General features: G+C 44.6%; 1 protein-coding gene across 1 annotated transcript in view; it reads right to left on the bottom strand.

Moving 5' to 3' along the window:
- acsf2 (acyl-CoA synthetase family member 2) overlaps nucleotides 1-27,025 on the bottom strand; it is a 527,858-nt gene that overhangs the window by 338,821 nt on the left and 162,012 nt on the right. Inside the window, 2 exon segments of the mRNA XM_073026612.1 lie at nucleotides 934-1,025; nucleotides 18,855-19,003. Of these exon segments, the coding sequence (XP_072882713.1) occupies nucleotides 934-1,025; nucleotides 18,855-19,003 (241 nt within the window).

The raw sequence follows: 27,025 nt of genomic DNA, 5'->3' as shown, positions 1-27,025 counted from the left end.
ACTCAGAGCTCAAAAAAATTTGGATTTCAGAGGTTTAGAGGTTTTGAGATTTTGGATACTCAGCCAGTTCACTCTGCACATTAATGGCCTGAGGAATAATAAAGTAACTGTCCTGCTAGTGTAGGCTCTACAATCCCTCATTGGCATCCTCATCTTGTATTGGTCTGCCTGGTGACTTGTGTTCCGGTTTGAACTGAGATTTTGTCGAGAGTAGCTCTGTTAGGGCCTGTTCAGCTTGGATGATGACACTGTCTCCATCAGCACATTATCTTAACCCTTGTCTTGCTGCAACTTCCACACATACTGTTCCATGAAAAGTGGTGAGAGGTGGGAAAATGGAAGGAAGACTATGTTGGCACAGATGCCATCTGATTGGGGTGTGCACCACTGTAGGGCAGGAACTCTGCAATAGCTGTGATCGTTCTTGCACTTTCCTCCCTGGCACTGGGTGGGTGGGAAAATCAGACCAGCCTTCTCCTGGAGGCCGTGATTTGACATTTTCAGTTGGTGTGGCGCTCATGAATATCCTTCGGGTTTGGGGTGCTGTATGACTGAGCGTTGTGTAGGGTGCCCTGATAACATACAGGCAAAGGAAAGCAGTCTGTGCAGATGGTGAGAGGGGACCAGGGTACGTACACACCCGGGTGATGTGCAGGATGAAATTTAGCCCGGATCTGTGCGGCAAAGATTGCTGGTTGGCCAGTGAAAGGAATGTGGTACTGCAAACAGAGGGGTAGGGGTGGGCTGATGTTCTTCAGGTTTCAGTACTGGTACCCTCAGGGGGTTTCACAAATGGAACCTTCTAGACTCAGCTCCTCACCCCCGCAAAAGGCACCAGCTTTGCAGGCTGCTCAGTGAAAATCCCTGGGGAGCGTAGAGAACTCCCAGGACCAGAGCTCCAACCAGGTTTTCATGCAGTGGGCCTGTTCTTACCTCCTTCCAGTGTTGAGAGATCGAAGGTGGAGAAGTCCTTCTGACCCAGCATGCCAACGTACATGGTGGGAGTCCCATACATTATCGTACATCTGGAAAAGGCAGATTGCACGTGAGAAATGTGACTTGATGGCCATCATTAAAGAAGGGCTGAATGGCATATTTCTGTGCAATATCTCTACTTGTTATAATTTCTCATTAGTCTGCTGCATCCCATCTCCCCCTCCCACTTTATCACGTTATTTTGTTGATGGAGCTCAGGCCAACATCCTGGTGAATCTCCGTGCCCATTATCTTCAAGATTCCAACCCACCGCTCTCTGCCTTCCTGGGAGCCCTCATCATCTTCAAATGGAGCAACTCCCTCTGCAGTTCACTCCTTCACTGAGAAGCCTCCTGTCTCCCTACGCAGGGAATGTGCTGCTGCAGGTACGCTGGGATGCTGAAACTTAGGGTGGGACAGTGTAGAATGACACTGTCCCTGCTGGTGCAGAGGGTTTTATCAGTTGTACAACACACAGGATCAAAATTCACAAATTTCCCTAAACTCCAGGTTAAGGTAACCTGTCACCATGGAAACTGAGCATTCTCTTGGATCTTCCACAAACGGTTACACCTCCCTCTTTTGCCATTCACACCTCTTACACAGAACCGGATATCAACGGTCTCATTTTTATAGGTCCCTGAATGAATCCTTCACCCCTCCTGACCTTGCAAGTCTGCTGGTCTATAACTCTGTACTCCTAACTGCCAGGCCAGAGCCCACCTCTGCTGGATGTTGGATCTATCGTGGCTGGTTCCTGACCAATCTTTCTCAGGCCTCTCTGTCCCACTGGATGAAGTCAGGTAATATGTCTGATGGTTTTCAGCTCCTGTTACTTCTGCCTTGAGCTGCTCTGCTGTTTGCTAATGCTCACCTTGCCCACAACCAGACCACTTTCACTGTGGGCTGACTCAACACCGAGTCACAGGGCAAATCCGCATGAATACAGGCCCTTCAGTCCAAACAGTCTATGGTGACCATTATGCTCATCCATTCAGTCCCAATTTCCCGCATTCAGCCTAGGCCTGCCCTCCATGAACCCGTCCAAGTGCCCCTTATTGTACCTGCCTCAGCCACTCCCCCATTTACTCCCCCCTGCATGAAAAGCTGCCATTCAGGTCCCTACAAGATCTTTCACCTCTCACTATAAAGTTCAGTTTTGGACTGGACTGCCCTGCCCTGCCCTGGGAAAAAGACGGTATCATCCATCTTATCTCTGCAGCTCATAATTTTAAACACTTTTATAAGTTCACCCTTCATTTTCCCTTCATTTTTCCAAGGAATAAAAACAGTTTGGCCAATATCTCCCTGTAAGAGAGGAGGGACTTCAATCAGGTCCACTGCCTGGGTAAAAGAGGCAGCAGCGTTGACCATTGACCAATCGGCTTTTGTGACCGACCGGCAAAAGCAAATTAAAGGAAGGCAGGGGGCAGGGGCAGGGGCAGGGGCAAGCACAGCACAGCAGGCATCGTCACAGTGGACATCGGCTTCCGCTTATCAAGGCTTCAGTCAGAGAAAGCAAAGGAAAGAAAATCTCAATGTCAAATCTTTTTTCCTGCCCTTCTTTATACCTGCTCAGCCTGGATAGTTGAGATGCCAGGCAGGATAGTAATACTCATTTTGTGAGACGTGGGAAGGCAGGGTCCCTGACGACTACAACTGCGGGAAGTGCATCCAGCTGCAGCTTCTAACAATTTGCACTGTAGTTGGAGCTGGAAATGGGTGAACTCTGGATCATTCAGAAGGCTGAAGGGGTAATTCATTTTTCTTCAGCCCCAGTCTCCTGCCTTCCCCCTATCCCTTCAAGCCCTGACCAGTCAGGAATCTGTCAACCTCTGCCTTAAATACAGAAACATAGAAAACCTACAGCACAATACAGACCCTTCGACCCACAAAGCTGTGCCGAACATGTCCCTACCTTAGAGTTACACAGGGCCCTCTATTTTTCTGAGCTCCATGTATAAAGGAGTCTTTTAAAAGACCCTATCACATCCGCCTCCACCACCATCACCGGCAGCCCATTCTCTGCATAAAGAAACTTACCCTGACATCTCCTCTATACCTACTTCCAAGCACCTTAAAACTGTGTCCTCTCATGTTAGCCATTTCAGCCCTGGGAAAAAGCCTCTGACTATCCACACGATCAATACCTCTCATCATCTTATACACCTCTATCAGGTCACCTCTCATCCTCTGTCGCTCCAAGGAGACGAGGCTGAGTTCACTCAACCTGTTCTCATAAAGCATGCTTCCCAATCCCCAACATCCTTGTAAATTTCCTCTGCACCCTTTCTATGGTTTCCACATCCTTCCTGTAGTGAGATGACCAGAACTGATCACAGTACTCCAAGTGGGGTCTGACCAGGGTCCTATATAGCTGTAACATTACCTCTTGGCTTTTAAACTCAATCCCACTGTTGATGAAGCCCAATGCAACATTTGCCTTTTTTTTGTAATTTATTTTTTATTGAAATTCATCATCGAATAAACATTTCCATAAGATGTATTTCAGACATTGTACATATATATCATAAATCATATATGTCACAAATCTCCACAAAGTATTTATCTGAGGTATACACTTATAGAAAAGAGTGGAAAGAAAAAACAAGCAGAAGGAAAGAACTATGTACAAGTAGGGAGTGATCTTTTTTTAACAACAGATTCATTGATTTGTGAGAATAAAATCAGGCCTATGAGGCATTATGTAGTTAAATCATTTTTCCCAGTATGAATCAAATTGTTCCAGCTTATGGTTAACAGATGCTGTTATCTTCTCCATTTTGTAAATGTCCATTGTAATTTCCATCCACGTATTTAAAGTTGGGCTCTCCTGTGATAACCATTTCCTAGTAAGAGTCTTTTTACCAGCCACCAACAGGATATTCATTAAATATTTATCTCTTTTCAACCATTCTTGAGGTATATATCCAAAATATATGGTCTTACTCTCCAAGGGCATTTCACATTTAAAGATGTCTTGTAGGGCATTGTGTATCCCCTCCAATAGTTTTTGATAACACGGCAGTCCCAAAAAATATGATAATGATTTGCATTTTGATTTCCACAATTTCTCCAGCAAACAGGGAGGTTACTATCATAATGGGGTTTCTGAGAGGGTGTAATAAAATATCTTATCAAGTTTTTCCATCCAAACTCCCTCCATTTCTGTGAACTGGTACACTTCCATTGATATTTCCATATTATTGTCCATTCTTCCTCAGATATAATTATCCCTCCTTCCTTCTCCCATTTGTTTTAATGTATGAAGTCGATTGTGTTTTAAGATTTAACAACCCCTTATACATGCTTGAAATTATTCTACTACCATTACCTGAATTATATGCTTTTCTAAAGAGCTCTATCTTTAGAATAAAAAGCATGTATTTGCCTTAGTTACATTTTTAAGCGTCTTATTAACATATTGTCGCACCTGTAAATACTGATAAAAATCTTGTTTTTCTAATAAGTGTTTCTCTTTAAGCATTTCAAAACTGAACAGTGTTCCTTCTTTCATTATGTTGCAAAGAACTGTTATTCCTTTAGCTGTCCAGTCCTTAAATCTAGCATCCAATTTATTTGGTGTAAAATCCGAGTCATATGCACACCATTTAATGCCTAACGTCTTAATAAGCTGGTAAGGAAGGCGGGCTCTGTCGTGGGCAAAGTACTGGAGAGTTTAACATCGGTAGCTGAGCGAAGGGCGCTGAGTAGGCTACGGTCAATTATGGATAACTCTGAACATCCTCTACATAGCACCATCCAGAGACAGAGAAGCAGTTTCAGCGACAGGTTACTATCGATGCAATGCTCCTCAGACAGGATGAAGAGGTCAATACTCCCCAATGCCATTAGGCTTTACAATTCTACCGCCAGGACTTAAGAACTTTTTAAAGCTATTATTAATGCTTTTTGAGATGGTGATTTAGATGCATATCACATTTTTTTTACTGAGTTAAGTATTGTATGTAATTAGTTTTGCTACAACAAGTGTATGGGACATTGGAAAAAAGTTGAATTTCCCCATGGGGATGAATAAAGTATCTATCTATCTATCTATCTATCTATCTATCTATCTATCTATCTATCATTTAAGAATTGCAATATCTCCCTCTAGATTATATTCTTTTATAGTAGTTTTCCATATTTTAAGAGTCAATTTCACCCATGGGTTATCAATAGTATTTATGTACCTTTGCAGGTTGTTATCAGCCAAAATTGCTTGTATGGGGATGGGAAGTACCCACTTCTCAATGTTTTTCCATTGAGCGTCATATGATGGGTTGCACCAACACATCACAGCTCTCAACTGTGCTGCAAAATAATAATCTCTAAGAGAAGGTAGCCCCCATCTCCCCTTTTCCTTTGCTAATTGCAAAGTTTTGAGATGAACTCTAGGCTTTTACCTTGCCAAATATACCTTGATAGCATCTTGTTCCATTCATTGAATTGATTTTGATTAATCTCTATTGGTAGGGTCTGAAAGAGATATAACAGTCTGGGCAGTATATTCATTTTAATAGACTCAATCCTTGAACTGAGACTGAAAAAAGGAATCAGGTTCCTTAATCTTCCTTAATTTTTTTATATAAAGGCTGATAATTACATTCTGATGATTTTGTCAAATCTTTTGGCATAATGATGCCCAAATATTTGAAAGAGTCTGTGTGCCATGCCCAGGGGTATCGACTTTCTATTTCTCTTGGTGGGCTACAGTAATATGAAAGTAATTGGGTTTTATCTATGTTGATCTTGTAACCTGATAATTGACCATATTGTTCAAAGGATTGCATCAATTTCGGTGAAGAGTATGTTGGTTGCCCTAGATAGATCAAAATGTTATCCGCGTAACAGGCCAATTTATGCTCTGTCCCTTTAATAGTAATTCCCCTGATATCTTCATTTTGTCTGATGTATTGAGCTAATGGTTCCAGATATAACGCGAAGAGTAGTAGTGACCATGCACAACCCTGTCTCGTACCCCTTTCTAGGTTTAGGACTATTTGATAAATATCCATTGATTTTAATTCTAGCAGTAGGATTGTCATATAGTGTCTGTATAGTTTTAATAATTGTGTCTTGGAAACCAAATCTATGTAAAACTCTGTTAAGAAAATTCCAATTATCCGAATCAAATACTTTTTCAGCGTCCACGCTTATCACTATTGCTTTGATTTTATTTTTTTGTATATGATCCATAATGTGAAGTGTCCTTTGTATATTGTCTTGTGTCTGGCATTGTCGTATAAAACCTGTCTGATCATTACGTATCAGTATGGGTAGAAACTCCTCTAATCGTTTGGCCATGATGGAGGTAAATAACCTATAATCTACATTAAGAACAGATATTGGTCTAAATGACCCGCATTCCATTTTATCCTTGCCTTCTTTCGGTATAGCTGAGATTATCGCTTCCTTCCAACTGGGTGGCATTTGTGCCTTTTTTAAAGCCCAGTTCAGTGTGGGGAGTAAAACAGGAATTAACTAGTTTTTAAATTCTTTGTACCACTCTGTCGTATACCCATCTGATCCTGGTGACTTGCTTAATTTAAGCCTACTAATTGCAGCTTTTAATTCAACTTCAGTTATGTCAGCAGTCATTGTTCTATTTTGTTCTTCGCTTAAAGTGGGTAACTCTAGAGAATTCAAGAAGGTGTCAATTTGGGTTATGCTTCCCCTTGGAACTTTGGAATATAGAGTTTTGTAAAACACTTCAAAAGCTTCTTGAATTTCACTTAGCTTATTTTTTTTATCATTTTCGTTCTTGGATTCCTAATTCTATGAATTGTGTTTTCTGCTATCTTTTTTTTCAGTTTCCACGCCAGTATTTTCATAGATTTCGATCCACTTTCATAATGTCTCTGTTTCAGAAACATTAAGTTTTTCCTGATTTCTTGCGTAGCCAAACTATTTATTTCATTCCTAATTCTTTTAATTTCCCCTAATGTATCCTGTGCCAAATTCAATTTGTGTTTTTCTCTAGTTCCTTCAGCCTATTTTGTAATTCCTCTAATGTTTCATTCCTTATTTTTTTCTTATATGAAGATATCGCTATAATTTTCCCTCTTAAGACAGCCTTCAGAGAATCCCATACAATGGGAGGTGAAACCTCTCCATTATCATTAAATTCTAAGTAGAGACCAATTTCTTTTTTAATTTGTTCCTTAAAGTACGGATCATTGAGTAGACCTGAATTTAGTTTCCAAATAGTATTCTTTGGTTGTAGGTCAAAATTAACAGATAAATATATAGGTACATGGTCACTTACATCTATTGTCCCAATTCCACAGGTGTTTATTTTGTCTTTGTCTTTTCCAAATGTTATGAAATAGTCTATTCTTGTATATACAGAATGTGGAGCAGAATAATGAGTGTAATCCCTTCTGTCAGGGAAAAGGTCCCTCCATATATCAATTAAACCAACATCCTCAAAAAGTGTATTAACTTTCTTATGTAAAGATTTTGTTTCATAGGTTTTTCTATTGGAAGAGTCTAAATTTGGTTGTAATTGTAAATTTAAGTCTCCCCCACATATCAGGAGACCTTCTGCTTCTGTTACCATAATATCAGTAATTTTCTGAAAGAAACCAATATCACTTCCCGGGGGTGCATATATATTCAATAGAGTAACTGAATTGCCGTCTATATTCCCCCCTTACCAAAATATATCTGCCCTCTTTATCTCCCATTTCAAATATTTTTTCAAAATTTAGCTTACTTGAGATAAGAATAGCAACTCCTCTCCTATGTCCTGACTTATATGAGGAGAAAAACAGATTAGTGAAGCCCATTCTCTTTAGTTTTTTATGCTCATTATCACTTAAATGAGTTTCCTGTAAATATACTACATGGGCTTGTTCTTTTTTCATTTTGGATTAAATTCTCTTACGTTTGATTGGATTTAATAGCCCACTGACTTTAAAAGAAATGAATTTTACTTTGTCCTTAGCCATCTGTATTTATCTGTCAATGTATCATTGAAATTAGAATAAAACTTAATCGATCTACTCCCTGAACAAATAACCAAGAAACGCAAATGATAACAAAAATAGCAACAAATGTGTGATTCCAAGCCTGAGGTCTCTAGTAGATGACCCTGCGTTGAGCTAGAGGAAATGTCTAGCTGTGGGGGATAACCCCTCCTGCCCCCATTGCAGTATTCATAAAAGTCAGTGAACAAATCCATTACACAGAAAAGATTTCCCTGTGTACTCCTCCTATATATGTGTGTGCGTATGTATATATACATGCAAACACACAAATATATATATACACACACACATATATACATATACATACACGCGCGCGCGCACACACACACACACATATATATACACATACACACACACACATTACATACATACACATATATGCACACACATATATATATATTCTCATTTTGGTGGGGAAAAGGAATAAGTGAGCGAATAAAGAATAACAACTGAGTAATATAAAATCCACATTATAATAAGTATTTCTCGAGATAGGTATATCACCGTGTACTTTTGCTTCCCTTTAGCTTCTCAACATTTTTAAAGTTAGCCAAACCTTATGGCTCTTCTGAAGGGGGTGAGGACTGTCTTTGGGAAACTCCTGGTCTCTTCCTGATATATTTCTCTCGGCCTCCTCCTGTCTCCTGCCTTCTCGTTTCTCACAGTATTTCCCAAGCAGAGCGGGATAATTCCTCTGCTAGGCTTTCCCTCGTTTTGGTCACGCTGACGGGCAACCCTCTGGCCTTCATGTCTGTAGTCGCCTCTTCCACTGTTTGATACAACCGCGTCCCGTTGTTATAAAACACTCCAAGTTTAGCAGGGTACGGAGTTTGAAATCTAATCTTATTTTGCTTTAGTACTCGCTTTACTTTGGAGTATTCTTTGCGTTTCTGGAGGACCGCGTGGGGTAATCTTGGTTGAAATATATTAATTTATCCTCTAAAAACATTCTCTTCTGACCCCAGGCCCTTCGTAGAATCTCCGCCTTGGTGCTGTACTGAAGGAATTTAATTATTATTGAGCGTGGCTTTCCATCCTGGGTAGGTTTTGGGACTAACGCGTGGTGGGCTCTTTCGACTTCCAGCTTCATAGCCGAGGGAAGATCCAGCGTGTCCCGCAGTAACTTTCTGACAAACTCCATCATAGACAAGCCCTCTGCTCTTTCGGGAACGTTGTAGATTCTGATATTTTTCCGCCGTGATCTTCCCTCCAGGTCAAGCAGTTTACCTTCTTGGTGACTTAATAATTTTATTGTCTTACTCAGTATCCATTCCACATTTTGAACACGATCTTCCACCTTCTCAATTCAAGTCTCTGCCACCGCTATTTTTTGATTAACGCTGGCGATCTCTGACTTAATATCCCGGAGCTGTTGCTTTATTTCTTTCAGGATTTCGAAGATAATCGCCGCTTCGCCTGAACGAGGCCCAGTGTCCGCCTCGCTAGCATGCGGTCGGGTAGGAGAGCCACTCACTGCACTCCTCTCGGACGTAGGCTCCGCAGTGTCGCTTTTTTAATTTCCATTCCTTTTCCCCATTCTTGTCCCTCTTTTCAGTTCAAATATTTTTTGAAAAATATTATATTTGATGGGTTAACAGGGTTTAATACGCATTTTCCGGAGGAGCTAGTGACTTAAGCTGCCATTCTCGACGATGACGTCACCGGACTCCATCATTTGCCTTCTTAACCACAGAGTCAACCTGCTTAGTGGCTTTGAGCGTCCTATGGACTCGGACCCCAAGATCCCTCTCATCCTCCACACTCCCAAGAGTCTTACCATTAATACTATATTCTGCCATCATATTTGACCTACCAAAATGAACCACCTCACACTTAACTGGGTTGAACTCCATCTGCAAGTTCTCAGCCCAGTTTTGCATCCTATCAATGTCCTGCTGTAACCTCTGACAGCCCTCCACACTATCCACAACACCTCCAACCTTTGTGTCATCAGCAAACTTACTAACCCATCCCTCCACTTCCTCATCCAGGTCATTTATAAAAATCACAAAGAGAAGGGGTCCCAGAACAGATCCCTGAGGCACACCACTGGTCACCGACCTCCATGCAGAATATGACCTGTCTACAACCACACTTTGCCTTCTGTGGACAAGCCAGTTCTGGATCCACAAAGCAAGGTCCCCTTGGATCCCATGCCTCCTTACTTTCTCAATAAACCTTGCATAGGGTACCTTGTCAAATGCCTTGTTAAAATCCATATACACTACATCTACTGCTCTACCTTCATCAATGTGTTTAGTTACATCCTCAAAAAATCCAATCAGGCTCGTAAGGCACGACCTGTCTTTGACAAAGCCATGCTGACTATTCCTAATCATATTATGCCTCTCCAAATGTTCATAAATCCTACCTCTCAGGATCTTCTCCATCAACTTACCAACCACTGAGGTAAGACTCACTGGTCTATAATTTCCTGAGCCATCTCTACTCCCTTTCTTGAATAAGGAACAACATCCACAACCCCCAATCCTCCAGAACCTCTCCCTTCCTTATTGATGATGCAAAGATCATCGCCAGAGGCTCAGCAATCTCCTCCCTTGCCTCCCACAGTTGCCTGGGGTACATCCTGTCTGGTCCCGGTGACCTATCCAACTTGATGCTTTCCAAAAGCTCCAGTACATCCCTTTCCTTAATATCTACATGCTCAAGCTTTTCAGTCTGCTGCAAGTCATCCCTACTATCACCAAGACCTTTTCCATAGTGAATTAAGTATCTCTGCTATCTCCTCCAGTTCCATACACGTTTTTCCACTGTCACACTTGATTGGTCCTATTCTCTCAAATCTTGTCCTCTTGCTCTTCACATACTTGTAGAATGCCTTGGGGTTTTCCTTAATCCTGTCTGCCAAGGCCTTCTCATGGCCCCTTCTGGCTCTCCTAATTTCATTCTTAAGCTCCTTCCTGCTAGCCTTATAATCTTCTAGATCTCAATCATTACCTAGTTTTTTGAACCTTTTGTAAGCTCTCCTTTTCTTTTTGACTAGATTTACAACAGCTTTTGTACACCATGTTTCCTCTACCCTATCATCCTTTCCCTGTCTCATTGGAACATACCTATGCAGAACCCCACACAAATATCCCCTGAACATTTGTCACATTTCTTCCGTACCATTTGCTGAGAACGTCTGTTTCCAACTTATGCTTCCAAGTTCCTGCCTCATAGCCTCATATTTCCCCTTAATCCAATTAAATGTTTCCCTAATTTGTCTGTTCCTATCCCTCTCCAATGCTATGGTAAAGGAGATAGAATTGTGATCACTCTCTCCAAAATGCTCTCCCACTGAGAGACCTGCCACCTGACCCGGTTCATTTCCCAATACCAAATCAAGTCCAGCCTCTCCACTTGTAGGCTTATCTACATATTATGTCAAGAAACCTTCCTGCACACACCTAACAAACTCCACCCCATCTAAACCCTTTGCTCTAGGGCATATATGTCAAACTCAAGGCCCGCGGGCCAAATCCGGCCCGCGGTGGAATTATCTTTGGCCCGCGAGATAATATCTAATTACTATTAAAGCTGGTCCCAGTAATCGAAACGCCTATGGCGTATGATATGGCTAATGCTGAGTTTATTCAGGTATCAGGTTTTCAGGGTTTTTAGTGTTTATTCGGCAGTCTTCTTCATAAGAAATGGAATTTGTAAAGTGAAACACTTTGTAGTTATAGCAGAGACTGAGACACATGAGAGCAGGCTGAAAAAATGGAGGCAACGAAAGCTGCGTTCGCACGCATCCGACTGATCCGGCCCGCATGAAGCTGCATTTTGCTCAATCCGACCCGTGACCTAAAATGAGTTTGACACCCCTGCTCTAGGGAGATGCCAATCAATATTTGGGAAATTAAAATCTCCCACCACAACCACCTTATTATTACACCTTTCCAGAATCTGTCTCCCTATCTGTTCTTCGATGTCCCTGTTACTCTTGGGTGATCTATAAAAAACACTGAGTAGAGTTAATTACCCCTTCTTATTCCTAACTTCCACCCACAGAGACTCTGTAGACAATCCCTCCATGACTTCCTCCTTTTCTGCAGCTGTGACACTATCCCTGATCAACAGTGCCACGCCCCCACCTCTTTTGTCTCCCTCCCTGTTGTTTTTGAAACATTTAAAGCCTGGCACTTGAAGTAGCCATTCCTGCCCCTGCACCATCCAAGTCTCTGTAATGGCCACAACACTTGGCCTCCACAGCTGCCTGCAGCAACAAATTCCACAGATTAACCAGTCTCTGACTAAAGAAATTCTTCTTCATCTCCATTCTAAAAGGATGCCCCTCTGTTCTGAGGCTCAGTCCTCTGGTCTTACACACTCCCATGATAGAAACATCCCCTCCACATCCACTCTATCAAGGCCTTCCACCATTCAATAGGTGTCAATTAGATCACCCTTCATTCTTCTGATTCTAGTGAATACAGACGCAGAGCCAAACACTCTATATATGACAGGCCGTTCAGTCCTGGAATCATTTTCATTAGCTTCCTTTCAACCCTCTCCAGTTTCACCACATCCTTTCTGTGATAAGGGCTCAGACTGCTCAGAATGCTCCTAGTGAGGTCTCACCTGAAAATTAACCATCAGGAAATCCTGCACAAGGATCCCAAGTCCCTTTCTGTCTCAGATTTTTGTATTTTCTCTCCACTTAGAAAATAGTCAACCCTTTCATTTCTGCTGCAAACTACATGACCATACACTTCCTGACACTGTATTCCATCTGCCACTTCTTTGCCCATTCTCCTCATTTGTCTAAGTCCTTCTGTAGCCTCTCTACTTCCTCAAAACTACCTGCCCCTCCACCTATCTTCATACCATCTGCAAACTTTGCAACAAAGCCATCAATTCCATCATTCAAATCATTGACATATAATCAGTCCCAACACATACCCTCTGGAACACAACTAGTCACCAGCAGCCAACCAGACAAGGCTCTCTTTATTGCCACTCTTTCCCTCCTGTCAATCAGCCACTGCTTCACCCATGCTAGAATCTTTCCTGTAATACTATGGGCATGCAGCTTGTTAAGCAGTCTCATGTGACACCTTCTCAAAGGGCCTCCTGAAAATCCAAGTACACAATATCAACTGAAACTCCTTTGTCTATCCTGCTTATTTCTTCAAAGAATTCCAACAGATTTTCCCTTGAGGAAACCATGCTGACCATGGCCTAGATTATCATGAGCCTCCAAGTACCCCAAAACCACATCCTTAACATCAACTCTAACATTTTCCCAACCACTGAAGACAAATTAGCAGGCCTATAATTTCCTTTCTTCTGCCTCTCTCCCTTCTTAAAGAGTGGAGTGACATTTGCAATTTTCAAGTCTTCCAGAATCATTGTAGAATCTAGTGATTTTTGTAAGATCATTACTAATGCCTCCACAATCTCTTCAGCCACCTCTTTCAGAACCCTGGGGTGTACTCCATCTGGTCCAGGTGATGTATCTACCTGCAGACCTTTCAGTTTCCCAAGAACCTTCTCCCTAGTAATGGTAGTTTCACACACTTCATGACCCCTGACACCTGGAACTTCCACCATACTGCCAGTGTCTTCCAGAGTGAAGACTGATGTAAAATACTTATTCAGTTCGTCCCCCATTTCTTCCTCTCCAGCATTGTTTTCCAGCATTCTGATATCTACTCTTGCCTTTCTTTTACTCTTAAGTATCTGAAACTTTTGGTATGCTCTTTATATTATTGGCTAGCTTACTTTTGTATTCCATCTTTACCTTCTTAATGACTTTTTCAGTTGCTTTCTGTTGTTTTTCAAAAGCTTCCCAATTCTTTAACTTCCCATGAATTTTTACTATTATATGTCCTCCCTTTGGCTTTTATGTTGGCTTTGACTTGTCTCATAAGCCATGGTTGTCACCTTTACTTTAGAATACTTCTTCTTCTTTGGAATGTATATATCTTGACCCTTCCAAATAGCTTCCAGAAATTCCAACCGTTGCTCCTCTGCCGTCATCCCTCCCAGTGTCTTTTCCAATAAATTCAGACCAACTCTTCTTTCATGGCTCTGTAATTCCCTTTACACCACTGATCCAGCTAACTTTAGCTTCTCCTTCTCAAATTTCAGGGTGAATTCAATCATACAATCACTTACCCCTAAGGGTTCTTTTCCCTTAAGCTCTCTACTCAATTCTGGTTCATTGCACAACACCCAACTCAGAATAGCTGATTCCCTTGTGGCTCAAACACAAGCCACTCTAAAATGCCATCTCATAGGCGTTCTAGGAAATCCTCCTCTTGGAATTCAGCACCAACCTGATTTTCCCAATTTACCTCTTCTCTACTGGGAGCTCCTCCCTTCATTCCCAATTCCTACCCCAACAGTCTCATCTTTCTATTTTGGTCCTGCGTCAAGCCAACAATCCTCCTTGGAGTTCTCCCAGCCACTCCTCTGTGTACACTGCCAAAGGACCACTACTGAACCTTTCACTCCCTCCCTGCAAATCCAAAGAAACTGGCATGTTCCTGTCGACCCATACTGATTTCTAATCAATGTACCGCACAGTAGAAACATCCTACTTGAATGCATCTTGCCTCGGGGTGCAATCTGCTCTGCACGTGATTGCAAGAAAGTGCAGAGTTGTGAACATACCTCAGCACATCACAGAAACCAGGCGACCAAATTGACCCTACACTCCCATCAAACTCCATCTATACCTCTTGCTACCTCACTAAAGCACCAGCACAATCAGATGCCCCACCCACCTCGAACTTCTCTCTCCCATCAGGGAAAAGATACAGAAGCCTGAAAAGATGTACTAGCAGATTCAAGAACAGCTTTATCCTGCTGTTATAAGACAATTAGTTAGTTCCCTAGTCTGAGATGAGATGGGCCCTTGACCCCACAATCTCCTGGGTTACTGTTTACCTGCACTGCCTTTTCTCTGTCGCTGTAACTTTGTTATTGTTTTACATTGTACTAGCCTGATCTGATCTGTGTGGACAGGGTACAGAGCTTTTCATTGTACATTTGACCAAATTCAGCACGTTTTCTCTCGGTAACCTTCTCAGAGGTTGAGTCAGACTAGAACTGGAGATCATAGGTTAAGGGTGAAAGGGGGGGAAGCTTGTCACTCAGAGTAGGTGAGAGTATGGAATAGGCTGCCAGTGGAAGTAGCGAATGTTGGTTTGATTTCAACATTTAAGAGAAGCTTGGGTAAGTCCATGGATGGGAGGGGTACCGAGGGATGTAGTCGATGGGACTTGTCAGAATAACAGTTTGGTGTGGACTAGATGGACTGAAGGGCCTGTTTCTATATCTCCATGAACTGACAAGAGGGTAATTTCACCCTTTTTTTCACCCCTCCAGTCACTCTCTCCATGGCTACTCCCAGCCCACCTCTAGCTCTTGCTTGTGGTTCACACTATGATGATGTCATGGTCTGGTCCGTGAATCCGCGTTCTGGTTCACGGTCCGGTCCATGGACTCCGGACTCCGGGTCTTCCGGCTGTCCCTTGCTTCATCGCCTATACCTGATGCTGGTCTTGGGGCTGGGAATATAAGTGGCCCTGGAAGGCCAGAGCAGCCATTTGAGATCTCTAGGCTTGCTTGGAGGACCACCACTTCATGGAGCCTTGTTGTCTCTAGTTAGAGTGGTCATCAGGGCGTGGATTCAGCCGTTTCTGGGGCGGCTGACTGGCCGTCTGTCACTCCGAGCTGGATACGGATTCGTCTGTCACTCCGAGCTGGATATGGATTCGTCTGTCACTCCGAGCTGGATATGGATTCGGCCGTTTCCGGGGCGGCTGACTGGCCGTCTGTCACTCCGAGCTGGATACGGATTCGTCTGTCACTCCGAGCTGGATACGGATTCGTCTGTCACTCCGAGCTGGATACGGATTCGTCTGTCACTCCGAGCTGGATATGGATTCGGCCGTTTCCGGGGCGGCTGACTGGCCGTCTGTCACTCCGAGCTGGATACGGATTCCTCTGTCACTCCGAGCTGGATACGGATTCCTCTGTCACTCCGAGCTGGATATGGATTCGTCTGTCACTCCGAGCTGGATACGGATTCGTCTGTCACTCCGAGCTGGATATGAATTCGGCCGTTTCCGGGGCGGCTGACTGGCCGTCTGTCACTCCGAGCTGGATATGGATTCGTCTGTCACTCCGAGCTGGATATGGATTCGGCCGTTTCCGGGGCGGCTGACTGGCCGTCTGTCACTCCGAGCTGGATATGGATTCGTCTGTCACTCCGAGCTGGATATGGATTCGTCTGTCACTCCGAGCTGGATACGGATTCAGCCGTTTCCGGGGCGGCTGACTGGCCGTCTGTCACTCCGAGCTGGATACGGATTCGTCTGTCACTCCGAGCTGGATATGGATTCGTCTGTCACTCCGAGCTGGATATGGATTCGTCTGTCACTCCGAGCTGGATATGGATTCGTCTGTCACTCCGAGCTGGATACGGATTCGTCTGTCACTCCGAGCTGGATATGGATTCCTCTGTCACTCCGAGCTGGATATGGATTCGTCTGTCACTCCGAGCTGGATATGGATTCGGCCGTTTCCGGGGCGGCTGACTGGCCGTCTGTCACTCCGAGCTGGATACGGATTCAGCCGTTTCTGGGGCGGCTGACTGGCCGTCTGTCACTCCGAGCTGGATACGGATTCCTCTGTCACTCCGAGCTGGATATGGATTCGTCTGTCACTCCGAGCTGGATACGGATTCGTCTGTCACTCCGAGCTGGATATGGATTCGTCTGTCACTCCGAGCTGGATACGGATTCAGCCGTTTCCGTAGCCAGCCAAGGTTGCTGGCCGCCCCGAGACTCAGAGCCACCCCGGATTGAGCTCCCTCCCTGTCCTTGCCTCCGTGGGGGTAAATCAGGCCGTCCTTGCTGCTTCCCTGCAGTTGGATCTGTCCCTTCCTGTCCTCACCTCCATTGGGTAAGCCAGGCCATCTTTGTCATTACCCTTTAGTGGGATCTGTCCCTTCCTGTCCTTGCCTCCGTGGGGGTAAGCCAGGCTGTTTTTGTCATTACCCTGAGGCAGGACTGTTCTCTTCCCCTCCCCATCTGAATCCCTGACAATTTCCTGGGCGGTTTATCTCGGCAGTCATCCCGGCCTGGTGTCCAAGGAAGGGGCCCAGCCCTGTACTCATCCTGCCCAGGAAAGCCTCGAAGAACCCAAGCCAAGCCTCGCCTAGTCCTGCAGACAAGCCTCGAAGAACCCAAGCCTCGCCTAGTCCTGCAGCCAGGCCTCGAAGAACCCAAGCCTCGCCTAGTCCTGCAGCCAGGCCTTGAAGAACCCAAGCCTCGCCTAGTCCTGCAGCCAGGCCTCGAAGAACCCAAGCCTCGCCTAGTCCTGCAGCCAGGCCTTGAAGAACCCAAGCCTCGCCTAGTCCTGCAGCCAGGCCTTGAAGAACCCAAGCCTCGCCTAGTCCTGCAGCCAGGTCTCGAAGAACCCAAGCCTCGCCTAGTCCTGCAGCCAGGTCTCGAAGAACCCAGGCCTCGCCTAGTCCTGCAGCCAGGCCTTGAAGAACCCAAACCTCGCCTAGTCCTGCAGACAGGCCTCGAAGAACCCAAGCCCCACCTAGTCCTGCAGCCAGGCCTTGAAGAACCCAAGCCATGTCTAGTCCTGTAGCCATGTCATGTTCTTGCCTAGTTCCGGGGTCTGAGCCCGAGTCAAGACCCAGGTTCTGGGTCCTTGTCCAGTCTCTGGCTTGGAGTCCAAGCCCAGGCTCCTAGTTCACAGTTCCTTGTCCTGGTCCCACTTTCCTAGCCAAAGTCCCAGCCCAAGTCTGTGTTCCTGTCCCGTTCCTAACTCTAGTCCAGTCCAGTTCAGCGTCTGTGTCTTGCTTTTGGGTCCGCCTTCAGTGGCCCCAGTGTGACAGATGATTCCATTACCATCTACCACAGAAATATGGACCTGCATGACTCTCCCTTCCATTTCCTTACTGACACTATCTACTCCTCCATTCCCCACCACAGAGAGTTAATGTTCCACCGCCGGGCATGTTCAGGGCTACGACCAGCACATCTCAGGGAAGGTCAAAGAATATGGGGTCTGGATGAGAGTGTAGGGTCATTGAATCTTTTCTATTAGGGAAAATTGGAGCAGATCAAAGTCACGGTTATTGTCTTATTCACAAGTACATGCATGCATGTGCAATGAAAAACTTACTTGCAGCAGTGTCAAGGGCAAAAGATGAGCAGCATTCACAAGAGAAATATAAATTTCACAACTTCCACACAATTTTTGCAAGAAAGCACAATCAGAAGAAAAATAAGTCCATTTTACAGCAAAGTAGTCATTATGTTGCCAAAGTGTAGTGACTGTGGTTTTGCTGGTTGGTTCAAGAATTGAATGGTTGAAGGGAAGTAGGTGCAAACATTCCCATCAGCCCATCATGCTGGAGATGGATTATCCAGTCTGAAGATCCTTCCAAATACTTCAGCTCTCCCTTCTGCACTGATGTGCAGAGAATGGGATATATGTGGAGCCACCTCCTCCAGTTTAATAGTTCACTGTCATTTGTGACTGGATGTGAACAAGATTTCATAAGTGTTTTCATTTGGCTGAGTGACATGGTTATGTAGTGAAACCACTTGTTCAGGTTTGCTGTCACACCAAGTGGCTCAAACACTCTCACTGTTACCATTCTTGCTGAACCGTTTGTCAATCTGTTCTCTATTGCGGGGTGACCTTACTTGGGGTTTGGGCTTTATTTCACTGAACACACAAATCGAGACCGTAGGTGATCACACATTGGCCGTACATTGAGTCTGCGTGCGATCATTACAATGGTGGCACCTCTACAAGACCCACCGATGGCAACCCGAAACAGCCAATACTGCATTACCACAGGCCCCTGTGTACTTCCGTCTACAACTCCACTGCTGTATAATCACTTACCTTTCACTAGGAACTGCCTCAAGGGCTGCTTGGGGCTCAAAACTTGGAGAGGGAAAACAGAGATGACATCCATAAATGGCCATCATCAGAGAGGCTCCCACACTCCCAAAGACGTGACAGAGGGGGACTGGCACACAGATCCGGGCTTCCTAAATCACCAGCAGAAGAGAAAATGAGAGAATTTCGTAGTACACATTGTGAAGTTAGAACCTAGAACAGTTATCACAATAAACCTGAAGCACAGAGTAACAATTTGATAAATGCCATTTTCCCAACACATTTATCTATAAGACCGTAAGACATAGCAGCAGAAATAGGCCATTTGGCCCATCGAGTCTGCTCTGCCATTCAATCATGGATGATCTCTCCTCAGCCCCACTCCCAGGCTTCTCCCTGTAACATTTGATGTTATGGCCAATCGAGAACCTATCAATCTCCACCTTAAAAACACCCAACAACCCCTTGCTACTCAATTCCACAAATTCACCACTGAAATTTCTCTGCATCTCTGTTTTAAATGGATGCCCCCCTATCCTGAGGATGTGCCATTTTGTCCTAGACACCCCACCATGGGAAACATCCTTTCCACATCTACTCTGTCTAAGCCTTTCAACATCTGAAAAGTTTCAATGAGATCCAGCCTCATCCTTCTGAATTCCAGTGAGTACAGACCCAGAGCTGTTAAACATTTTTCATATGATAACCTTTTAATTCCCAAAATCATCCTTGTGAATTTCCTCTGAACCCTCTCCAATGCCAGCACATCTTTTCTAAGATGAGGAGCCCAAAACTGTTCCCAATACTCAAGGTGATGCCTCACCAGTGTCTTATAAAGCCTCAGCATCACATCCTTGAAATGAATACAGAAGAGTTTTCTAGATCTCTTGAAATTAATGCTAACATGGCATTTGCCTTCCTCACCACTGACTCAACCTGCAAATTAACCTTCAGGATGTTCTGCACAGGGACTCCCAAGTCCTTTTGCATCTCAGATTTCTGGATTTTCTCCCCATTTAGAAAATAGTCCACACATTTATTTCTACTACCAAAGTGCATGACCATGTATTTTCCAACATTGTATTTCATTTGCCACTTTCTTGCCCGTTCTCCTAATCTGTCCAAGTCCTTCTGAAACCTTCCTGTTTCCACAACTCTATCTGCCCCCCCAATCAGACTTTGTATCATCTGCAAACTTGGCAACAAAGCCATCTATTCCATCATCTAAATCATTGGTGTTCAACATAAAAAGAAGTGGTCCCAACACTGACCCCTGAAGAACACCACGAGTCACTGGCAGCCAACCAGAAAAGGATCCTTTTATTCCCACTCACTGCCTCCTACCAAACAGTCAATGCTCTAACCATGCTAGTAACTCTCCTGTAATGCCAAGGGCTAACTTGGTAAGCAACCTCATGTGTGGCACCTTGTCAAAGGCATTCTGAAAATCCAAATATACAACATCCACTACATCCCCTTTATCTATCCTACTTGTAATCTCCTCAAAGAATTCCCACAGGTTCGTCAGGCAGGATTTTCCCTGAAGGAAACCATGTTGACTTTGTACTATCTTGTCCTGTGTCACCAAGTACTCCATCACCTCATCCATAACAATCGACTCCAACATCTTCCCAGCCACTGAGGTCAGGCTAACTGGTCTATAATTTCCTTTCGCTGCCTTCCTCCTTTCTTAAAGAGTGAAGTGACGTTTGCAATTTCCCAGTTCCAGTACAACCATTCCAGAGTCCAATGATTCTTGAAAGATCATTCCTATTGCCTCCACAATCTCTACCACTACCTCATTCAGAACCCCAGGGGGTAGTTCTTCTGGTCCGGGTGACTTCTGTACCTTTAGGTCTTTCAGCTTTTTGAGCACCTTCTCTCTTATAATGGTAACTTCACTCACTTCTCTTCCCTCACTCCCTTCACCATTAGGCACACTGCTCGTGTCTTCCACAGTGACAACTGATGCAAAATACTCACTTTATATACTTGAAAAAGCTTTTTCTATTGACCTTAATACTGTTTGCCAGCTTGCTTCATATTTCATCTTCTCCCTCCTAATGATTTTTTTAGTTGCTTTCTGTCGGTTTGTAAAAGCTTCCTAATCCTCTATCTTCCCACTTTTTTGCCGCATTGTATGCCCTCGCTTTTGCTTTTACATTAGCTTTGACTTCCCTTGTCACCCATGGTTGTACTATTTTGCCATTTGAGTATTTCTTTTTTTGGAATACATCTTTTCTGCACCTGCCTCATTTTCCCTAGAAACTCACACCATTGCTGCTCTGCTGTCATCCCTGTCAGCATCTCCTTCCAATTTACTTTGGCCAACTCCTCTCTCATATCACTGTAATTTCCTTTACTCCACTGAAATACTGCTTCATCAGATTTTACTTTCCCCCTATCAAATTTCAAGCAGAACTCAATCATATTGTGATTACTGTCTCCCTTTATCTTAAGCTCCCTAATCACCTCTGGTTTCTTACTGAATGCCCAGTCCAGTACAACTGATCCCCTGGTAGGCTCAACGACTATCTAAAATAGCCATGTACGATTAAATGTCGCTGGACTGGTTGAATTAGCTGTAAAATGAACAGCAGGTTTCAAAAATGAAGTGTTTATTAAATGCGGAAACGGAGCTGGAAGCATTAGGATGTACTGTATCATAAGGATCATCCGGGCAAGGAGAATGAAACCACTCAGATAAAGCAGAACCTTTACATTCAGGAACCGTTATAGAGTCAGAGTTATACAAGTCTTCAGCCCAACTCCTCCATGCCAACTGTTGCCCAGCAAGTTAGTCCCATTTGTCTACATTTGATCCATGGTCCTCTATACGCAATTAGATGACTTTTAACTGTTGCTAACAAGCCTACATCAAACACTAATTCAGCAGCTCATTCCAACTATGCACTATCCTTTGCTTGAAGAAGCTGTCCTCAATGTTCCTGTTAAACCTCTTGCCTCTGATCTTAACTATATGCCTTCCTAATTTTATCATCTTCTTCCTGGGGACAAAATGACTGTGCTTTCACCCAGTCCAGGGCCCTCATGATCTTATACTCCTCTATCAGGTCACCCTTCAATCTCCACATTCCAGGGAATACAGTCCTAGTCTACAGAACCTGTCCTAGTAACTCAGGCCCTCGAGTCCAGGCAACATCCTGGTGAATATTTTCTGGACTCTTATATGTCTAATAACATCTTACCTATGATGACCAAAACTATATAAAATATTCCAAGTGTGGTTCCCCCAACACATTAAAAAGGTGCATCATAACTCCCCAGCTTCTATATTCGATGGAGGCCAGCATGCCAATTCCCTCCTTCAGCACCGTACCTGCCTTCTGCTGCCACCATTTTCTGCCAGCTATGCACTTGCAATCCTGGGTTTCACAATACTCCCAAGGACCCGATCATTCACCACACATCCTACCCTGGTTTGATCTCTCAAAACGTATCATTTATCTAGATTGAAAGCCATTTGCCAATCAACAGCCCACATAGGCAGCTGATCAAAATCTCCCTTTAATTTTTCATAATGTTCCATTCTATCTAGAACTCCACCTATTTATTTTAGCTTTGATGGCCAGAAAGAACTAAAATCTGCAAACCAGTGAACAGGAATGGTGGAAACAGACAAAGCAAAAGTCTTTGTTCCTGTCTTGAGGTTGCAGGAATGGAGGCAGCCATTTTGTGAACCATTTGAATGGATTCTTGCTCCAGGACAACTTAATCAGAGAAACTGAACATGGACACAATGAGTTTTCTGCTCTTTATTATGTAAGATGCCTGTTCTCTGGTTGCCTGGTCCCAATGCCTGGCTGACTGGTTAGAATGGTTTGAACCAGTCTGAGTTGGACAGGACAAAACACATGGCCTAAGGCACAATGCTGGAGGAGAGGCATAAAAGATTCAAAGTACACTGATTATCGAAGTACGTCTACAGCGTACAACTGAGATCTGTTATCCCGCAGGCAAACATGAAACAAAGAAACACCGTGGAACCCCCTCACGAAAACATCAAGTGAGAAAAAAGAACAATTGTGCAAATGGCAATAAGCAAGCACATAGCAGATAGAACCTCGGACATGAAACCTGGAGCCCAGAGGCTGCAGAACCATTCTGTGCCCCAGTACACATCGACTGACCTGGTTAAACCACTCAAAAACAGAAAAAAGGGGAATCACAATCCAGAAGCACGTGCAACATCAACCTCAAAGAGCACAACCTCATTGTAATGTAGACTCCAAGAATCCAGCGCTTTCCTCCGACAGCAGCTAGTGCGAGGAAGACGAAGACTGGTCATAACGGGCAGATGGCAGGAAACACGTGCCTGTCCTTGTCGATTTCAACCTTGCTCAACATCTCAATCAGAGAGGAGCAATAGTCGATCATGAGGTTGCATGCTCAACATCTCAATCGGCGGGAAGCAATGGAGACGATTATGTGCTCACATGTTCAACATCTCAATCAGAGAGAAGCAATGGAGTCCATATTGGGGTCGCACCATCGACATCTCAATCAGAGAGAAGCAATGGAGTCCATATTGGGCTCACACCATCGACATCTCAATCAGAGAGAAGCAATGGAGTCCATATTGGGCTCACACCCTCAACATCTCAATCAGAGAGAAGCAATGGAGTCCATATTGGGCTCACACCCTCAACATCTCAATCAGAGAGAAGCAATGGAGTCCATATTGGGCTCACACCATCGACATCTCAATCAGAGAGAAGCAATGGAGTCCATATTGGGGTCGCACCATCCACATCTCAATCAGAGAGAAGCAATGGAGTCCATATTGGGGTCACACCATCGACATCTCAATCAGAGAGAAGCAATGGAGTCCATATTGGGGTCGCACCATCCACATCTCAATCAGAGAGAAGCAATGGAGTCCATATTGGGCTCACACCATCGACATCTCAATCAGAGAGAAGCAATGGAGTCCATATTGGGCTCACACCATCCACATCTCAATCAGAGAGAAGCAATGGAGTCCATATTGGGGTCGCACCATCCACATCTCAATCAGAGAGAAGCAATGGAGTTGATCATGGGCTCACACCATCGACATCTCAATCAGAGAGAAGCAATGGAGTCCATATTGGGGTCGCACCATCGACATCTCAATCAGAGAGAAGCAATGGAGTCCATATTGGGGTCGCACCATCAACATCTCAATCAGAGAGAAGCAATGGAGTCCATATTGGGCTCACACCATCGACATCTCAATCAGAGAGAAGCAATGGAGTCCATATTGGGGTCGCACCATCAACATCTCAATCAGAGAGAAGCAATGGAGTCCATATTGGGCTCACACCCTCAACATCTCAATCAGAGAGAAGCAATGGAGTCCATATTGGGCTCACACCATCGACATCTCAATCAGAGAGAAGCAATGGAGTCCATATTGGGGTCGCACCATCGACATCTCAATCAGAGAGAAGCAATGGAGTCCATATTGGGCTCACACCATCGACATCTCAATCAGAGAGAAGCAATGGAGTCCATATTGGGGTCACACCATCGACATCTCAATCAGAGAGAAGCAATGGAGTCCATATTGGGCTCACACCATCCACATCTCAATCAGAGAGAAGCAATGGAGTCCATATTGGGGTCGCACCATCGACATCTCAATCAGAGAGAAGCAATGGAGTCCATATTGGGGTCGCACCATCAACATCTCAATCAGAGAGAAGCAATGGAGTCCATATTGGGGTCGCACCATCCACATCTCAATCAGAGAGAAGCAATGGAGTCCATATTGGGCTCACACCCTCAACATCTCAATCAGAGAGAAGCAATGGAGTCCATATTGGGCTCGCACCATCCACATCTCAATCAGAGAGAAGCAATGGAGTCCATATTGGGGTCGCACCATCGACATCTCAATCAGAGAGAAGCAATGGAGTCCATATTGGGCTCACACCATCGACATCTCAATCAGAGAGAAGCAATGGAGTCCGTATTGGGCTCACACCATCGACATCTCAATCAGAGAGAAGCAATGGAGTCCGTATTGGGGTCGCACCATCGACATCTCAATCAGAGAGAAGCAATGGAGTCCATATTGGGCTCACACCATCGACATCTCAATCAGAGAGAAGCAATGGAGTCCATATTGGGGTCGCACCATCCACATCTCAATCAGAGAGAAGCAATGGAGTCCGTATTGGGGTCGCACCATCGACATCTCAATCAGAGAGAAGCAATGGAGTCCATATTGGGCTCACACCATCGACATCTCAATCAGAGAGAAGCAATGGAGTCCGTATTGGGGTCGCACCATCCACATCTCAATCAGAGAGAAGCAATGGAGTCCATATTGGGCTCTCACCATCCACATCTCAATCAGAGAGAAGCAATGGAGTCCATATTGGGCTCACACCATCGACATCTCAATCAGAGAGAAGCAATGGAGTCCGTATTGGGCTCACACCATCGACATCTCAATCAGAGAGAAGCAATGGAGTCCATATTGGGGTCACACCATCGACATCTCAATCAGAGAGAAGCAATGGAGTCCGTATTGGGCTCACACCATCGACATCTCAATCAGAGAGAAGCAATGGAGTCCATATTGGGCTCACACCATCCACATCTCAATCAGAGAGAAGCAATGGAGTCCATATTGGGCTCACACCATCCACATCTCAATCAGAGAGAAGCAATGGAGTCCATATTGGGGTCACACCATCGACATCTCAATCAGAGAGAAGCAATGGAGTCCATATTGGGCTCACACCATCGACATCTCAATCAGAGAGAAGCAATGGAGTCCATATTGGGGTCGCACCATCCACATCTCAATCAGAGAGAAGCAATGGAGTCCATATTGGGGTCGCACCATCCACATCTCAATCAGAGAGAAGCAATGGAGTCCATATTGGGGTCGCACCATCCACATCTCAATCAGAGAGAAGCAATGGAGTCCATATTGGGGTCGCACCATCCACATCTCAATCAGAGAGAAGCAATGGAGTCCATATTGGGGTCGCACCATCCACATCTCAATCAGAGAGAAGCAATGGAGTCCATATTGGGGTCGCACCATCGACATCTCAATCAGAGAGAAGCAATGGAGTCCATATTGGGCTCACACCATCGACATCTCAATCAGAGAGAAGCAATGGAGTCCATATTGGGGTCGCACCATCCACATCTCAATCAGAGAGAAGCAATGGAGTCCATATTGGGGTCGCACCATCCACATCTCAATCAGAGAGAAGCAATGGAGTCCATATTGGGGTCACACCATCGACATCTCAATCAGAGAGAAGCAATGGAGTCCATATTGGGGTCGCACCATCGACATCTCAATCAGAGAGAAGCAATGGAGTCCATATTGGGGTCGCACCATCGACATCTCAATCAGAGAGAAGCAATGGAGTCCATATTGGGGTCGCACCATCAACATCTCAATCAGAGAGAAGCAATGGAGTCCATATTGGGGTCGCACCATCCACATCTCAATCAGAGAGAAGCAATGGAGTCCATATTGGGGTCGCACCATCCACATCTCAATCAGAGAGAAGCAATGGAGTCCATATTGGGGTCGCACCATCCACATCTCAATCAGAGAGAAGCAATGGAGTCCATATTGGGGTCGCACCATCAACATCTCAATCAGAGAGAAGCAATGGAGTCCATATTGGGGTCGCACCATCGACATCTCAATCAGAGAGAAGCAATGGAGTCCATATTGGGGTCGCACCATCCACATCTCAATCAGAGAGAAGCAATGGAGTCCATATTGGGCTCACACCATCCACATCTCAATCAGAGAGAAGCAATGGAGTCCATATTGGGCTCACACCATCCACATCTCAATCAGAGAGAAGCAATGGAGTCCGTATTGGGGTCGCACCATCGACATCTCAATCAGAGAGAAGCAATGGAGTCCATATTGGGCTCACACCATCAACATCTCAATCAGAGAGAAGCAATGGAGTCCATATTGGGCTCACACCATCCACATCTCAATCAGAGAGAAGCAATGGAGTCCATATTGGGGTCGCACCATCCACATCTCAATCAGAGAGAAGCAATGGAGTCCATATTGGGGTCGCACCATCCACATCTCAATCAGAGAGAAGCAATGGAGTCCATATTGGGGTCGCACCATCGACATCTCAATCAGAGAGAAGCAATGGAGTTGATCATGG

Source organism: Hemitrygon akajei, chromosome 22 (genome assembly GCF_048418815.1).
Source record: "Hemitrygon akajei chromosome 22, sHemAka1.3, whole genome shotgun sequence".
Lineage (NCBI taxonomy): Eukaryota > Metazoa > Chordata > Chondrichthyes > Myliobatiformes > Dasyatidae > Hemitrygon > Hemitrygon akajei.
Note: the sequence above shows the minus strand (reverse complement) of the source record. Positions and strands in the feature narration are given on the sequence as shown.